Raw genomic sequence first — 18,315 nt, forward strand, 5'->3', positions numbered from 1 at the left:
GCAGGGTGGGGTCTGTACAATCGCTCTGTGGGACACTTGGTGATGAGGATGATGGTAGCATTGGAAGATCAACACAGCGGTATGGACTCAGAACAGTTTATAAAGTATTATATGGTATTTAACAGAGTTGGAATGGAATCTTAATCTGGAAGCTATTAAGCTAATGTCCTCAGTAAAAGACATTGTAATTTGAGTGGCTTAGTCTTAAAAAAAATCCATTAGCTCCTAATCATGTAACACCATGGTCTGGGGAACAAACAAAGTGGTTTTAGAGTTTCAAAACCAATGAGCCATAATTGATTTTAGGATGCAATCAAGCGGAGAGAGCAGCCCGAATCAGACACGGCAGCAGCGAGTCAAGTGGGCAAGGGGAGCACCATGTCCTAAAGATGGGGCTTTATTATTACCAACAAGAGTTTCTCACTTCACAATTACAACTGTCCTGTTCTCATCAGTACTAGGGCCACACCCAGTGGCGTTTTTATATGTACATTTTTTTTGGGCAAAACCCATTTCAAAATATAGGAAACATACCAGTAAAGCTACAAAGCTCCCTCTTGCTACTGATGTGTTTATTTAACACACCAACAAACAGCGTGGCTCCACAAAACACTTTTAACGACAGAGCGCCTTGCTTCTACCAGGTGTTGTAGTACACATACTGGAGAGAGAGAGAGACCTTGTGTAATTGCTCTCCTTCTCTCTCACACACATGTTAAATGACCACTGTCACATTTACAAAGCTAAATTAGGAATGCAACCAAGCTCAGAACCAATGTGCCTACAGGGCCATACGCAAATAGCAGTTAGCTTAACACCACTGAAGGCCACAACGAAGCGCAAAGACAACTTCTTTTTTTTTTTCTTTCATTCTATGACAACAGCCTTAATAGATAAGCATGGACATTCACGCAAAAAAAAACTACTAGTGTCCAGATCCCCTCTCCCAACTGTCTTTCCATCCACCTCACAGTTGTGGCATATCAAGATGCTGATGATTATTGCTCAGGTGTGCGTTAGACTGCAGTTTTACTGTATTTGGGGGGGGGGGGGTCAAACCAGGGGCGTAGCCACGTGGTGGCCAGGGGGGGCCCCGGCCACCATTGGTCAGAAAATGGCCACCCTGCCGGACCCATTTTTAAAATGTTTTCATTTTTTTTTTTTTAAACCTTTCTGGACAGAAACGGTAAAGCTGAAATAAATGCATTAGTATTTTTTTTATAAAGTCGTCTTATATTGTCATTTGTCACTTATGCTACAAGCCCCATATTCGCAACATGTTGGGCCACGCCCCCATCAACAGCGCAAGACACAAACCAACGTACCTGCATTCTGACAGAGCTTCAATGGCAAACTAGCAGCTAACCACTGGATACCGTTAGAAAACTGCTGCTCTGAGTGATGCAGTGTGTGAGTTTTAAAATAGTAGTTTTTGACAATCAAGTGCCACCCCAAATAAAAGACTGGCCAGATCTGGCCCCCCCAGAAGTAATATCCTGGCTACGCCCCTGGGTCCAACACCAGTCAGTTAGGGTTAGGGTGAGAATTTCTGCACAAACTGTCAGAAAGCATCTCAGGGAAGCACATCTGCATCATCCTCATCGTCCTCATCGGGTCGTCCTCATCCGCTTGAGAGTTAGCCAACCCTAATCCTAACTGACTGGTTTTCGGACCCCCCCCCCAATACAGTAAAACTGCATCTTGATATGTCACAACTGTGAGGTGGATGGATTTTCTTGGCAAAGGAGAAGTGCTCACTAACTTTTTGCATGACACCATTTTTCTTCTGAGGGTAGACTACGGCAGATTGCAACCAATGATGCATTATCGCCACCTAGTTTTCGGCGGCATAAGTGTTCCATAACCTCAAAAATACATATTGCTATATTACTACTTACGACAGTTGGGGAGTGCGCTGCGGTTACAGGGATCTGGGCCCACGGATGTGTTTGGCACTACGCGCTGTGCTGGATTTGAACCCAGGTCGTTGGCGTTTATGCACCACAGGGTCCCCCTTCTATACACTTGGAAATAACACATATATTACTTAACTGATATCAGGTAAATGAATTATCAATTGGTTTGAGCGAGAAAATCGTAACACAAATGATATGCAATTTAGGAAGATGCTATATTCATAGATAATTATAGGAAGTAATCTTCTAGAAAAAATAAAATAAAAATTGTTGCAGTTCTTTCTGTTGACAGGTGTGGGGCTGTGCCCCATCTGCCCCTAATGACCAGTCGCCACTGGCCATCCCAGTGGTCCCCCCTTTGAGAGACAAATTGCTTGTGTTACGGGTCCCAAGGCTGATGGGCCACAGCAACAAATGACTTTGATGGCTGTCTTTCAGTTCCTGATAAATACAGAGGTATATTAATAGAAATGGAGACAGCAGCGTTCCTCTTTGCTTCCCAAATCTTCTCTTTTATTATTATCCAATCACACATGTGTTTAATCACATTGTTTGTTTCACATTACTAATTGGTAATTTTACTAGTTTACACAAAATGATTACGCTTACAACATTCGCTACCTTATGTAGGTCAGGAAAATAACCCCCACACTAGCACGTTCACTAGCTAGCACAAGACGGGAATGTTCAATCGGTGATACACGTGGAAATACACCCATAACATCTACATAAGTGCACCCTTTCAATAAACAACTCCGGCAATTATATTACAATTAAAACATAGTAAACATTGGTCAAACAATCAGGACCCAGCGCCTCAAACTTAGCTGTACAATATATGTATTTGCTACTCCTTTCATCTCGCCGCAACGGCCGCTACTCATACAGACCATGCCGCGAGGTGCGTTGCTAACTGTTTGTTTTAAACAAGTCATTTTCCATCATGCATAACAATATATTGAGTAATGCAAAGAAAAATACAAAGTTTATCATTTTAAAGTAGTAGGTAGTTGACCTCATATCAATACTGACCTGATAAATACAGAGGTATATTAATAGAAATGGAGACAGCAGCGTTCCTCTTTGCTTCCCAAATCTTCTCTGGAGGGGAGGGCGGAGCCCCTCACCTAGCGAAAACTGGGCGCAACACCACTTAAACTAATTAGTTCCGCTTCTCTGGTTCCTATTAATACATGTTGTTTATGTTACAATAGAAATAACATTTTACTATACATTGTGTTTCTTCTTTTGTGAAATTACACTGAGTGTCAATGTTGAATATACCACACTTGCCTTATAATTACGATCAATTAGCAAGCTGTGAGGGCACACTGAATTTTGGAACACATGGTCGCACTCGTATAAAACTGTTTTTTATGAGGTTGCGGTTAAATCAAACGATAATTTCCTATCAGTAAAAGCTTCATACCGACTACCCATTAAAGCATTTCTCCTGCTCGCGGAACAAAGCCCCCTTCTTCTCAGAACTCTACAGAAGAACTGTGTGTTGCGATCTGAGATGCGTCTCTCCTCTCGTGAGCTGGTCGGATGGACATCACACATTAAAGTTTGGTATTTTTTGTCGTTGAAAAGAATCAATGTGAAATCCCTGTTTGAATCAGTGACAGGGATATTAAGTGTGTCATCGATGAGTAATGTAATGAATGTAATTCAAACTAAGTTTATCTTCACTTCATTTATTAAGATATTTACATAAGAGTAGTTTGCACAGACATCTCAAGTTGTTGTGATTGACAACTTCACAAATAGTGACATGGTGGAGGAACGTCTACAAACCAGGAAGACCTTTAACCCCGTCAAACCTGTTCCAGCTTGCACCAGAGCCAAGTTACACCATGGTTAGCGCTGAATTTCGTATATATTTTCTTAAATTTTAAGATCAGGTAAATTGCACATTTTACTTTTCTTTCCATTTACTAATTTGAATACGTTGAATGTGGTCCCTAATTCTGTGACACTGTTGACACAATGTGGGAATGCATGAGAGGGGAAGACTGTGCAAGAAGATGTCAACGTTGGGTGAGAAGGCCTGTGTGTTAAGATGGACAGGCATGCTGGTCTTTAATGACGGTGGTGGTGACACACAGGTCCAGAGAGAACCAATCAGATCAGAAAACCTTAACACCAGCACCCCTCCTCACCTCTCTCAAAATCTTTGTTCCACTCCTTTTGAATTCTACAAAAGAAAGCTTTCAAGACAGTGCCACCCGTCGAAATAAGAGGTCAAAGTACCGATTGAAAACTGAAAACATTGGAGTTGTATTGTGCCTAGAAGGTTGTGGATGAGGTATCTCTTACTACACCACAACAGAGCTGTGGAACAGACGGCTGCAGAGTTCTGCTGGTGGCGCAGGAACCGAGGTCACTGCGCTGGGACATTCTGAAGAGAGAACACAGTCGTACTTGTACGGGGGTACAAAAAACGAACAAATGTGACGACACCGGCCAAGGCAGCTCACCACAAAGCACCGAAGCAGAGGAGGAGAAACCAGACAGGCAGAATTACACTGCTGTCGTCATCTTTTTTTCCTTTTCTTAGAAAAACTAAAAAGCAACATATGTGCATCACTGTTTGTTTCCTTTTGTTTCAACAGCAAAAATGACACGATTTGCTGCCACAATCCTCTACAGTTTTATACAAAGACAGGGCACCTAGTAGAGAGGAGTGGAAACCAGTATTTATTCTCGATGACAAACTACAGCAGGAGCTCAAACCTGTAGGGCATGCAACTCCAGGAATCTACCCCTTGCTTGTTCTGCTTGGCACCCATTCTCCAGTGGATCTCTACCTTCCTACCCATCAGTCAACCTAGAGTTTATGCTTCCAGTCAAAAAAGAAACTCACCCCCAAGTGATTTTTCTGGCTGAGGTAAAATCAATACAATCAGTCAATCATGTGTTTTCCTACAAGCTTGTCTTTCATGAATATGATTCTTATAAACATAACTCTCCCCATCTATCATACAAAAATGTGCAGCTTTAAGAAGATTGTAATCAAATGAAGTAACTACTAAATGAGGTATTCTAGTTCAACCGTGTACAAGCAGAGACAATGCAGTAATTAAATAATGTGCATATCTGAGATTTGAGCAACCAGATACAATATTTACACCTGGCCTCAAAACAAACCTTACAGCACATGTATGTTGTTACAAATTAGAAGTTTGTAAAAAAAATAAAAAAAAATAAAAACGATTGAACTGCTTCAATGAGAACACATTGCTTATGCTGGAAGGCAGGTTTGAAGTTAATACTGAAATATTCACCTTATTGGGACTCCTCCGACCACACAAACCCACACCTGTAAAAGGTGCCCTTGAGTTAGACTTTGAACCAGACTGAGACACTTGACATGTAGCTAGGCAGACACTGTGTGTAGAAATATGAAGAGAACACTGAACACCTGTCTACTGTTATTAGGATATAATAAATACCGTATGTATGTGGGAGAAAAACATACCTAGCTAAATGCACATTTAGTCACAGTCAACAGCTTTACTCAGACTAACAGATAGCGGTTGTTATAAGGGGTGGACTAGCCATGGTTCCACATACTATGTCCTGAGAGATGCCCTCATAACAATGTAACCAGCTGAATGCTCCCCTAAGTTAGCATACCGCAGCTACTCCTCAAGCAAGTCCAAAATAACGAGCAAGTCTCGCTCCTTCAGATGACTCCAGTGACAGTGTACGACCAACAGGTTTTTCCTGAAGGAACTGGAGAAGGTTCTGTCCTTGAGTGGAGGAAGTATCCCATGCCGACAAGTCGGAAGGGAGAGAAAGACAATTTGCAGCGTCTTTGTTGCAAAGGTCTGGACGACTCATATTATATAATTATATATATAATTATATATATAATTTTATATATATATATAGATATTTGTATTTTAAGTATGGAACTGGAATGCTTTCGTGAGCATAGTACAACATTGTCTTCTGTCCAGACAGGGTGAATCACCCTACACACAGGCACTGCATTAAGACTGTTTAAAATGGCCCAATTTGCACCTGTCGTCTTTGACTAGCTAGATGATTACTCAGTCGTATAGAGGGGTATGAAGAGATATCTCCAGAAAACTCGTCCAGCCCAGTGTACGTGCTATACAAACAGCTGCAGCTGGTCAGGTTGGAAACGTGCCCACTTCTCCCTCCAATAAGCTGTTTAGTCAGACGAATGTCATTCAACGGAGATGATGTCCACTGTTCAAAATTGTCACATTTTAGGAGTTCAACTAAGATACTGAGGGAAATCTTAGGCTCTTCTAGAAAACTCCAAAATCTTTTGAGGGCAAATCCAGAGATGGTGTGGTTGTTGTGGAGGAAGGATATGTACATGGTTGACAGTGACAGAGCTGATGCTGGTGAAGGACAAACAGGTGTCCACGGGGGGGCATGTCCACGGGGGGCGTGTCCACAGGGGGGCGTGTCCACACGGGGGGGGTCCACAGGGGGGCGTGTCCACGGGGGGCGTGTCCAGTCATCCCAAGACGGAGGTGTTCTCTTAGGTTTCTCCTCCCTTCCTACGTCACCTGTGAGGCTGAGTTCTATGACATCATCATAAATGGCCATGGCAGCAACATAAGGGATGATGGTTTACCCAAAATAGACATTGCAGGCTGTCGCCTGTTCTGTAGTACCATTTCAGAAACCCCCGACATGTAACCAAAGCTTATTTGAGGTATTTGATGACTCTGCGTCGCTCCTCTGCAAGTCCTCTTCGATGACCAAAGAATAAAAACATACAGAATGAGAGGCCAGGCTGACTGCAGGTGATGTGGTGATGGGAATAGATTTGTGACGAGTCGTTCCGCACCGCATGTTAGTAATTTCCTGTAGCCCGTATACATAAAGCACAAACAGTGTTGGGCAGTTACATCTGTGAGAGTTGAAGGTCATCTATCACAAAAGGAAATTTAAAAGGTGCTTTCAGCACTACACTAAAATCACATTGAAACACCGTCCTGTAAAAGAAATGAGGTAGAGTTGTTGCCAGGGAGGGACCCAGAAGAGGGACCCTTCCAGATCGTGATGTCATCATGATGTCATCATGCCACATCTCTCCCAGTCCCCAGCTCCAGGTCAAGTGACCTAGCTGAAAGTACGTCCTTTGTGTTTTATTCATATTTCTTTCTAGAATTACCATGGTTTGCGCATCCTTTTTTTTTCTTCATTCTGAAATAGTGTTTGTGTCCGTACTGAATATAATAATCTATATAAATATACCGAGGTTAAAAACGCACCTAAAATATTAGGCACCTGAGACCCCCAAGCTCCAGTCAGGGAATGTATTCTGTGTGTTTGTGTGTGTGTGTGTGTGTGTGTGTGTGTAGAATGAATGTGCGTGTGTGTGTGTGTGTGTGTAAGGACCCTGAGACAGCAGGAGGCTGGACAGAGAGACAGGCGGTCTGCACTCTCAGAGTGTGTAAATATAAGGCTTCTATCCTGGTGCCAGGGCAGCATCCACACCATGCAGCCAGGACGCGCAACAGGGAGCCGGACAAGGCCCAGGGGGTCCACGGTCGCTCTCCATCCATCCTCGTCTACCTCCTTCACCTGAAGGACCTCGCAGCTCTCTGATTGTCTGTTTCCTCCTCTCCTCCCCTCTTCCCACACCTCAGTTGAAGTCTGTACCCATGGCCCAGGAGCAAGGCCTGGAGAAACGTACTGCTGCTATGCAATCCAATGCATACCCATACATGCTAGCACTTAAAACTAAATTATATGTATATACAGTATATGTGTACTGTATACATACACATAGAAAACAATGGATTAAAAAGGTCAGGAGTCAGGAGGAGGAAAATCTGATATTGAGGTGCATAAAAAGAAAGCATGGTGTCAACGGTTGTATGACGGAGGGGGGGGGGGGGGGCGGGTGAGGGTGTTTGTGTGTGGGGGGGGGGGGGGGGAGGGGTTAGGGAACTGGGTTCCTCTCATGGGCACAAGTAGCTGTGCGCAGTTGGGGTCGAGTAGACCAGGCCGCTGCCGGTGAAGGGGGGGACCAGGCCGCTGCCGGTGAAGGGGGGGACCAGGCCGCTGCCGGTGAAGGGGGGGACCAGGCCGCTGCCGGTGAAGGGGGCGGGGGGGGACCCGGGGGGGGGAGCTTTCGCGGCGGGGCAATGTCTGGAGTCCTTGTTCTCCAGGGTCTCCGGCCCCCGCTGCAGGGGCTTGGGGGAGTGGAAGCCGTTGGTTAGCCCCACCCCCTGGCGTAGCACCCCGTCTGCAGTTAGCTGGGCTGCCACACCCTCCTGCTGCCCTTTGTGATTGGCCAGGGGCTCCAGGGCAGGCCTCTCTGGGGAGGGGCCCAGCAGTAATGTCTCTGGGGCATCTTCAGGGAGGTGTAGGGCGGCCTGGCCTGGCAGACTGACCGGAGAGTACGTCCCCTCCGAGATGGATGGCCCCCGGGTCCGCTGAGAATCCTCCACCTCCTCTCCATCACCTCCCTCCTCCTCCTTCCCCTTCTCCGCCTCTGACAACTCGGAGTGAACTATGACCTCGGCCTCCACCTGGTTTGTGCACAAGCCCAGGCGGTCCTCTGGGTCCACCTGGTAAAAAACAACAATAGCAAACATCGTAAATATTTTTTGGGTCACAGCTGGTCTTGGTGGTGCATGGGGGAGTCTTGGGTGTACCAGCGATATTAGTGGCTGTTACACAGAGGCAGGAAGGTTCCAGAACATGACCATACGCATGATAGACTAGATGGAGACACCTTGCCGTTCTCTGTGGGAACCCGTTCCATGGTTCCGTTCAGGAGGCCGGGGGAGTCCTGCGTGATGGTGTCTCGGTAGCGGGTGATCCGGTTGGCCCAGTTGCGGCTGACTGAGCCGTTCCACGCAGCCTGGGAAGGAAGCAGAGAAACAGTCAAGTCCCAAACAATGGATTCTGGGAGCCTCACTAAAGCTTGTATCCTTCACAGGGGTCAATTGTAACCGCAGTCAAGTGCTGCGCTGGCTGTGGGCTGAGGTCCCAGTGTCCTGCGGTCTGTGTCTCACCTTAAGCTCAGCCAAGTCCTCTCCGGGCCCGGCCCCTGCCCCGGCCTCAGTGTGAGCCATGAGGCTCTGCTCCTCCAGGGCCCCTGGGGGGGGCTGGCAGGGCTCCTGGTCGCTCGGGGCCATCAGGTTCTCCAGCTCATGGCAGTCGCTGCTCTCTGGAACACTGGAGGGCAGAGGTCGCCCCCCACGCCGGTACTGGGGGGTCAGGGCCGAGGAGTCCAGCCCCCCTGACACCTCCCTGGTCACATGGGAGAGAGGAGGGCCAGGAGGGCTTAGAAGTTGCATTGCATTAAAGTATAATAAAGCATAAGACCATGTCGAAAAAGGATGAGGGATATTTTGTGGTGGCCATAAAAATGATTTCAAAAGTAAAGTTCATTATGCCAGAATGTCAATCCCGTTCACATCAAAAAAGATGAAATAAACCCCCAATACAAAAGTATGTGGCCTGTGCAAAGCTCCTTCCACAGTTAAATGTGGAGATCCAAGATATAACCGCCTGTGGATTCTCACACGATAGTTCTCCCAAAAACTACACAAAAAGATCCTCAAATGCTACGAAAATTCAGTCACTTGGCTGATCTGCCTTCCAAACACAATCAGCCTGGTATCTCCTACTCTGTCCTGCAACCAGCTTTATTCACATCAATGACAGAGTGACACATTTGCCTGCTGCATGGTACACACACACACACACACTCTTAACCTGTACCTGGTCTTGCCGTTGCGGAAGCTGAAACACATGTAGAGGAGAATGCAGAGGAGCCCCATACACACTCCCACGATGATGCCCGTCACGGCATGGAGGTCCAGCTCTGCGGACCACAACACACACACACACATAACAAACACACATAACACACACATTTACACACACAACACACACACAGACATAACAAACACACACACACATAACACACACACATAACACACACACACACAACACACACACACAACACACACACACGTGACTGGAATGACCCCTGGATCCTACCCCGGGAGCAGATGCATGCCCGGCGACGCATCGGTGAACACACTCACCGTATCTCTGGGGAGGAGTGTGAACATCTTTGACAGGGGAGTAAGGCCCCGCCCCCACCTTGGTGGCTGCGGCCATCTTGAAGAAGTAGCGCGTACCACTGGACAGACCCTGTACCTCCACACTGGTGCTGGTCCCTGACAGAGAGAGATAGAGAGAGAGAAACAGAGAGAGAGAGATAGATAAAAGCAAAAGTTCAAGACAGAAGGATGAAGACGTGAATGTACTCATCCCATCCATCCAGTACCCTTGACATCAGCCACAGCCAGACAGACAGACAGCCAGACAGCCAGCCAGACAGCCAGACAGCCAGCCAGACAGACAGACAGACAGACAGACAGCCAGACAGACAGACAGACAGCCAGACACCCACCCTCCTGGGAGAGGTTGGTCCACAGGTGCTCCGGCTGGCTCTGGTTGCCACTGTACAGAATCCTGTAGCTGGTGATGATACCGTTAGACTCCACTGGGGGGCGCCAGCTCACCAGCACAGAGGAGGAGTCCAGGGCACTGAGCTGGAGTTCTGCAGGGGGCGTGTAGGGTCCTGGAGGATGGGAAGAGAGGAGGGGGGAGGGCAGCCATTAAACCCCAGAAATGAGGCATCACAGCTGGGACACACACACAGGCCTTAAAGGGGACCAGGTGTGCCATCCTTCTAAAGCAGGGGTGGGCAATTTCGGTCCTCAGGGGCCACTGTCCTGCATGTTGGGTTGCACCTGCACCTGATTCAAATGAATGGTCATTACCCGGCTTCCACAGAGCTTGATAACAACGCTATCATTTGAAACAGGTGTGTTGGAGCAGGGAAACATCTAAAACATGCAGGACAGTGGCCCCTGAGGACCGGAATTGCCCACCCCTGGTCTAGAGTATCCCATTTAAACCACCTAGTCCTGGGCAGGAGAAGGGGCCAAGGTGGGTGAGGTGGGTACGGCTGGGATCGTAGGTGACAGGGTCGAACGGTGGGTGTCGGAGTAGATGGTATAGTGGTTTAAAGGCTTGGCTGTAGCCCTGACAATGAATGAACCTAACACCCTCCCCCGCTTGGCGGGCCTGATTGGTGAGCATGAAGACCTCTTGGACAACACACGGGGCTCTCCTCCATCTGGCCGTTTAATAATAGCCTGTTATCTGGGCTTTAAACCAGTCTGTTTGCCCATCCGTGCCCTGACCGCCCTTGCTCAATCAAACCGCACAGACACACATAGATTTCACTGTGCACATGTAAATACCCCTGCCCTCCTCTCCCTTCCTCACACACACACACACACACACACACGTAAAACAGCTGGGAGCTGCTGACTTACTGTCCGGCAGCGTGGACTCCTCCACGGTGACGCTGAACGGGCCCACCCCTTCCACCCCGTTGGACTGCACCGCCAGCTCGTAGCGTGTGAAGGGCTTGAGCGCCCCCAGCAGGATGTCCTGGGCAGAGCTTTGACACGGCCACACAGAAAAGTTAGAACGGAAAGTCACAAAGGGCGCGTTCGATTTGTATCTCGGTGACAGGACTGGGTGCGTTCGGGGCGGAGTCTGACCTGGTGTAGTAGGACACCAGCGAGGCGTTCCGGAGGCCCGCGGGGCTGCAGCGCACCGTGTAGTTGATGATGCGCACGTTGTTGAAGCGCGTCTTCTCCCAGCGGAGCCAGATGGACGTGGAGCTGTTGGCGGTGGCCTTGACGTTGCTGGGGGGCAGGGGAGGCAGCAGGTTCTCCCTGGGGGGCCCTAAACAACACACACACACACAGTAGAGAGTCAGCAGAGAGGGCACATATACAAGTGTGGCCCTACAACCACACACACACACACACACACCTACACAGTAGTCAGTCAGCCAAAGGAGCACGTATACAAGCGTGACCCTACAAACTCACACACCTACACACACACACACACACACACACCTACACACACACAAACACACACACACACACGGGAGGTTGACTGATTTCTCACCCCTAGCGTGAGCTTTTTCAGTCCGGCCCTTCCAGACAGCAGGGTAGCCATCAGTCTGCTTATTGTAGGCCCACACCTTCACCTCATACTGCCGGTCAGGCACTGGAGAACACACACACACACACATTCAGACATACTGTGACATACTTCTCATAGTGTGCACTGTTTATATCTCAAATCTCCCAAAATAACTAACAAATGTGTGTGACTTGTGTGAAGTATGTGTGTGATGTGTGTGAAGTATGTGTGTGATGTGTGATGTGTGTGTGTGTGTCAGGGAAAGCCTCACCCAGGCCGGTGACATCATGATGCTTCACTCTCTTGCGGAGCTTAATGGTGTGAGACTCCATCCTCCTCTCCCTCTCAGGACTCTCCTCATTGGCCAGCTCCTCAGCGTCCACTTCCCTACAGAAGAGCTTGTAGCCGGAGATTTGCGTGTGATTGGGCGGGGGCTGCCATGTGACCTGGATGGTGTTCATTTTGGCCTTGACTTTTAGCTCGGTCGGAGCAAATATAACTGGAAAAAGAAAAAAAGAAAAAAGTCAGAAAAGATTTGCAGCTTGAGAGCACGATTAGTGCTATTAAGAGGCCTTCTCAACACTTACCATAATCCCCTCCAATTAATAATACATTGCTAATTGAAACAAGGAATGCTAATTAGAACAGTATACAAAGGGAATTGGGTAAGCTCAATGTTCCTGTCTTAGACCTCAGTGGATGCTCTCTCCCTCAGCTTCACAGCTATTGGTTCAGTAGAGTCACATGGGGGGAAGTGGAATGACATGTAGAAGGGGGAACACTGAATCAGTGTGGTGCTGAAGATCCTTTCAGGTCTCCCTTCGGTCACAACCCTTTCCCTCTCCCTCTCCGTCTGACGTGTTTATGGGAAGGGCCGAAAGTGAGTAGGCGAGGATGTGTGTGTGTGTGAGAATGATAGAGAGGGTGTGAAAAAGACACAAAGAGAGCGAAAGACAGAGAAAGAAAGAGAGGGGAAAGAGAAACTGCTCCTCTGTTCAGAGTTTTTTGGGGACCAGTCCCTCGACGGGAGAGAACGCTCTCGCGTGACTCCTACCCAGGCTGTGGTTGGAGTGTGCCGGGGTGTGGTGCTGCGTCCACTCGGAGGGCACGCCAAAGCCCGCCCCGGTGCCGGCCGCCATCCTCAGACGGTAGGCCTGGTTGGGCAGCAGCTCCCTCAGGGTGAACTGGGTCTCGTTCCCCAGGACCTCCACGGAGAACACGCGATCCGCTGAGGAAGAGCCAGCCGCCCGCCGCACAGTATAAACACATCGGCACACAAACACACCATACACACCATACATGGCACCTTTTGTCACTCAAGGCCGTGTTTGCCACATGGCAGTCCCAACTATGGCATTCAGAATTGGATGAATGCTTGTGAGGCTTCAATGAGAGGCATCAAGACAAAGCCAGCAGGGAATACTGTTGACACACACCAACGCTTTTTCTGTCACTCACAAACACACACACACACGGAGCCTGCAGTGTGAGCTCACCCTGTTCCAGTGTGCAGTAGTCGATGCGGTAGCGGGTGACGTCACCGCGGCGGTGCTGGGAGGACAGGGGCAGCCACATCACTCGGATGTCTGAGGCGGAAGTGCTGAGGAGAGACAGCTGGGGAGGGGCGCTGGGCACTGGGGGGGAGGGGGGGGCAGGTGAGGACCACTCTGAAAGCAAAGCCCCCCCACTCTCTAACGCGAGGGCGCTTACGGCGTCAAACACGACCCCCCCCCCCCCCCCCACGGTGGACGAGGCTCGACGGGAACCTTCGCCACGCTCCTTTTGTGTCTGGGCCCTTCTGACTCACCGTCCTCCAGCATCTCCGCGGTGACGGGCAGCGAGGGCTGGCTGGCGCCCTGCAGGGAGTAGGCCACCACGTAGAAGGTGTAGGCTGTGTGGGGCTGCAGATCCTTCACCTGCAGCTCCGTGGTGTCGTTGTTCAAGGCAAACTGGTCCTCCACGTTATCTGTGCCTGGGGAGAGAGAACAGATGAAGAGGCTGGGGTTCAGCGCCTGCTTTAACCTCTGGGTTTACAGCTTTTCCTGTCCTCACAGAACACGAATACCCAGAAGTCCTATAATGAGATGATGATATCATTGTCCTGCATACTGACTGCACAGTGAGGTGTGTGTGCCATCCACAGTATGTATACACACACATACATACCCAGAATTCCTGTAATGAGATTGTGATATATTGGTCCAGCATACTGTAAAGTGAAGCTTTTGTTCCATGTGCAGTATGTAAGCACACACACACACCAACACACACACACACACAAATACACAGAACTCCTGTATTGAGCTGGTGATATACCGGTCCAGCACACTGTACAGGAGGTTTGAGTGCCATCACAGTATGTAAACACACACACACCTGCAGCTCGCTGGTAGTGGACCGAGTAGCCGATGATCTGGTCGCTGTTGTGCTCGGGCTTCTCCCACGCCAGCAGGGCACTGGTGCTGGAGCGGGGCGTGGCTGACAGGTGTTGGGGAGGGCTGGGCAGCCCCTCCCTCACGATGACGGACAGCTTGGCTGTGGCGCAGGCGGTGCCCAGGCTGTTGTCGGCGATGCACTGGTAGTAGCCGGCGTCGTTCAGGCCCACCTGGTTGATGATGAGCACCCCAGGGCTCTGGGTCTTGACCCGGCCGTTGGACAGGACGGGCTGGCCGTTCTTCAGCCAGCGCAGGACCGGGGCCGGTTCCCCGGAGCTGTTGCACACGAACCTGGCCGTGTTCCCCCTGGAGAGGGACACCGTCTCTGGGGCTTGGAGGATAGCCGGAGGGGCTGGGGGAGGAGGAGGGGGGAGGAGGAGTCTCAGAGCTGGGGGTACTGTGGCGTCGGCTGAGTCACGCATCACTTCACATAAATCCCACCATCTCCCCCTCCTTCTTCAGAGGACAACTTTATTATTCATTTCAAGTGCGAATATACAAAATACATGTGGTGAAGCTACTTCTCAACTGCCCACCTTACCCCCAAACCCTTACCCACCTACCCCCACACCCTTACCCACCTACCCCCACACCCTTACCCACCTACCCCCACACCCTTACCCACCTATCCCCACACCCTTACCCACCTACCCCCACACCCTTACCCACCTACCCCCACACCCTTACCCACCTACCCCCACACCCTTACCCACCTACCCCCACACCCTTACCCACCTATCCCCACACCCTTACCCACCTACCCCCACACCCTTACCCACCTACCCCCACACCCTTACCCACCTACCCCCACACCCTTACCCACCTATCCCCACACCCTTACCCACCTACCCCCACACCCTTACCCACCTATCCCCACACCCTTACCCACCTACCTCCACACCCTTACCCACCTACCCCCACACCCTTACCCACCTATCCCCACACCCTTACCCACCTACCCCCACACCCTTACCCACCTATCCCCACACCCTTACCCACCTACCCCCAAACCCTTACCCCCAAACCCTTACCCACCTACCCCCACCTTACCCCCAAACCCTTACCCACCTACCCCCAAACCCTTACCCCCAAACCCTTACCCACCTACCCCCACCTTACCCCCAAACCCTTACCTACCTACCCCCAAACCCTTACCTACCTACCCCAAACCCTGACCTACCTACCCCCAAACCCTTACCCACCTACCCCAGAACAAAACAACTTTAACAAGTGTCTAAAAAAGACCCTAAAACGGACAGACAGACAGGACCACATGACCCCGCCCTCACCAGGCACATGCAGCTCGGCGGCGGCGATGACAAACTCGCGCGTCTTGGGCTTGTTGGCGCGGCACACGTACACCCCTGCGTGGTGGCGCCGCGTGGCGCGGATCACCAGGTTGGTCTCCAGGACGACCACGTCCGCGGCGATGGGCTGTCCGTCTGAAGACAGGGGAACAAAGGAGGAGAGATGAGACGCTGACAGATTAAGGCCTCACAGACGTGACGGTCGCCCGGGCAACATCAGAGACGACACCAGAGGCGTCGTTTCATAAAGCCTCGCTTGTTTTCCGGCCTCGGAAATTGCACGTGTTATATGAGATGTTGTCCTGCAATACCCACCCCACCAGCAGGGGGCGCTTTCAGACCTCAGAATACTGGCGGGTGATTTATTTTGGCTACATTCATCTTGTCAATAGCAGGAGTCTGGAGGGGAGAAGCTGCCAATTGTGACAGCAGGACAAAAGGACTTCCAACAGCGTCTCATGGAGTCATTCTCACTACTACTACTTTGTTTACAAGGAAGTGTGAAAGCCTGTGAAGGCACCAGTTGATTAAAAGTGTCAGTCAGAACAAGAAATCCGCCAGTTAGCCTGTTAATGTCTGAACAGAACATTGGCTTTATACACGACTATGGAGATGACATGAATTGAATCATCACACAAGTAAGTGGATGTTTAGACTAGACTATGCCACGCAAGCCTATCTCCCGATGAGCAGACGCCTGATGCTGAGTCGGACTGGCTGGTGGGTTCAGTTGTGTGTTCCTTCTCACCCTGCCTGCTCCAGGACACGAGAGGTTTGGGTTGACCCTGGGCCATGCACTCCATGACGGCCGGACGACCCAGCACCACAGTGGCATTCTGGGGGCGGCGCCACTATTGACACCTGGTTCAAGCCCTGGGCAGGACCTGGGAGAGGAAACATGAACAAGAACACCAAGAGGTCAACATCTGCTGAGAGAGATGAGAGAGAGAAGAGAGAGAGAGGAGAGAGAGAGAAGAGGAGAGAGAGAGAGAGAGAGAAGAGAGAGAGAGAGAGAGAGAGAGAGAGAGAGAGAGAGAGAGAAAGGTGAGAGAGGGAGAGAGAGCAAGCAAGCGAGAAAGATAGAGAGCATTGGACAGCGGGAGGGATGAAGATGCGAGAGAAGGAGGAGTCTGATGGAGAGGTGACCCCAGGCGTACTCTGCCGTCTCTGTCTCAGTCCCCGCCTCAACCTCGGCCATTTCTCTTAGAGGGGCAGGAAGTACCTGACAAGACAAGGCCCTGGGGAAGTGTGTTTGTTGTTAGGCATCACACAAGCTCCCCTCAGTTCCCAGAGGCCTCTGCTCTCAGAGATTTGCATTATGATAATGATCTCCTACATGTTTCCTAGGACACTGTACTGTAAGTACATTATAAATGAATCATTGGGATTACATACAGCAGTTGCTTGCTTATGCATGAGGTCCCTGTGCTTTAAGTGGGTCAGACTCCTTCACACACAGACACACAGAGAGAGAGAGAGAGAGAGAGAGAGAGAGAGAGAGAGAGAGAGAGAGAGAGAGAGAGAGAGAGAGAGAGAGAGAGAGAGAGAGAGAGAGAGAGAGAGAGAGAGAGAGAGAGAGAGAGAGAGAGAGAGAGAGAGAGTGAGAGAGAGAGAGTGAGAGAGAGAGAGAGAGAGAGAGAGAGAGAGAGAGAGAGAGAGAGAGAGAGAGAGAACTATGACACTGGTGTTTAGGATTTCTATTCATAGATGGTCTTCAAACCAAGACAAGACAAAAAATACTTTTATTCGATTTGACAGCTGTTTGATGTAATTCCTTGTATAGGGAGCCTGTAGTGCTTCTTCATTGACCTTTCTGTTGCAATAGAGAAGATTAAATCTCACAGCAGGTTAGCTGCCTCCATTACAAAATGGCGTTTCCCCTCAGCCTGCACTCGTGTCCAGGCAACGGGCTTTCAGCATGACCTACAGGCATTAAGTCGCCATCCTATAGCTGAGGGCGGGAATTGGCCAGGCCTTCCCTGAACGCTACCAGAGGCCTAGTGTGAGGCTAGAGAAGGTCAGCTCCTCCATTGGCCTCTGTCATAAGCTGGGAGTCAGGTGGCTGAGCGGTGAGTGAATCGGGCTAGTAATCCGAAGGTTGCCAGTTCGATTCCCGGCCGTGCCAACTGACGTTGTGTCCTTGGGCAAGGCACTTCACCTACTTGCCTCGGGGGAAATGTCCCTGTACTTCCTGTTAGTCGCTCTGGATAAGAGCGTCTGCTAAAATGACTAAATGTAATGTAAATGTAATAAGCTATAGAAATATAGAAGAAAGACAGAAAGCCATGGAGGCGAGAGAAATAATTGAGAGCAAGAGAGACTGAAAAAGCGAGAGAGACAGACGAGGAGAGACACGAGACAGACAGACAATGAGAGACAGACAGAGAGAAACTAGGAATGAGGGTACACCTGCAGTAACAGTTAGGGTGGCATCCTGGCTGGAACGCGTCCTGGCTGAGTTGGATGCCACACAGCGGTAGGTGCCCGCATCCTCCTTAGTCACCCCAAGATCTGCAGCACCCCCGTTGGGCAGGGTAATGACTCTGCGACAGAGAGGGCAAATGAGGGGTGAGAGGGGTGAGAGAGTAAAGGGAAGAGAAAACAACATGATAGCAGAATAAAAAGACT

The 18,315-nt window shown here is 49.8% G+C and overlaps 1 protein-coding gene across 1 annotated transcript in view; it reads right to left on the reverse strand.

Moving 5' to 3' along the window:
* Positions 1 to 7,870: 7,870 nt before the first annotated feature.
* Positions 7,871 to 18,315, reverse strand: part of igdcc4 (immunoglobulin superfamily, DCC subclass, member 4) — a 31,140-nt gene continuing 20,695 nt past the window's right edge. The window contains 18 exon segments of the mRNA XM_062471759.1: positions 7,871 to 8,482; positions 8,650 to 8,778; positions 8,933 to 9,170; positions 9,645 to 9,747; positions 9,974 to 10,108; positions 10,345 to 10,515; positions 11,279 to 11,406; positions 11,510 to 11,696; positions 11,928 to 12,029; positions 12,217 to 12,444; positions 13,000 to 13,173; positions 13,442 to 13,579; positions 13,753 to 13,917; positions 14,322 to 14,732; positions 15,670 to 15,822; positions 16,436 to 16,529; positions 16,531 to 16,571; positions 18,097 to 18,230. Coding sequence (XP_062327743.1) covers positions 7,871 to 8,482; positions 8,650 to 8,778; positions 8,933 to 9,170; positions 9,645 to 9,747; positions 9,974 to 10,108; positions 10,345 to 10,515; positions 11,279 to 11,406; positions 11,510 to 11,696; positions 11,928 to 12,029; positions 12,217 to 12,444; positions 13,000 to 13,173; positions 13,442 to 13,579; positions 13,753 to 13,917; positions 14,322 to 14,732; positions 15,670 to 15,822; positions 16,436 to 16,529; positions 16,531 to 16,571; positions 18,097 to 18,230 — 3,343 coding nt within the window.

Source organism: Osmerus eperlanus, chromosome 10 (genome assembly GCF_963692335.1).
Source record: "Osmerus eperlanus chromosome 10, fOsmEpe2.1, whole genome shotgun sequence".
NCBI classification, from domain to species: domain Eukaryota; kingdom Metazoa; phylum Chordata; class Actinopteri; order Osmeriformes; family Osmeridae; genus Osmerus; species Osmerus eperlanus.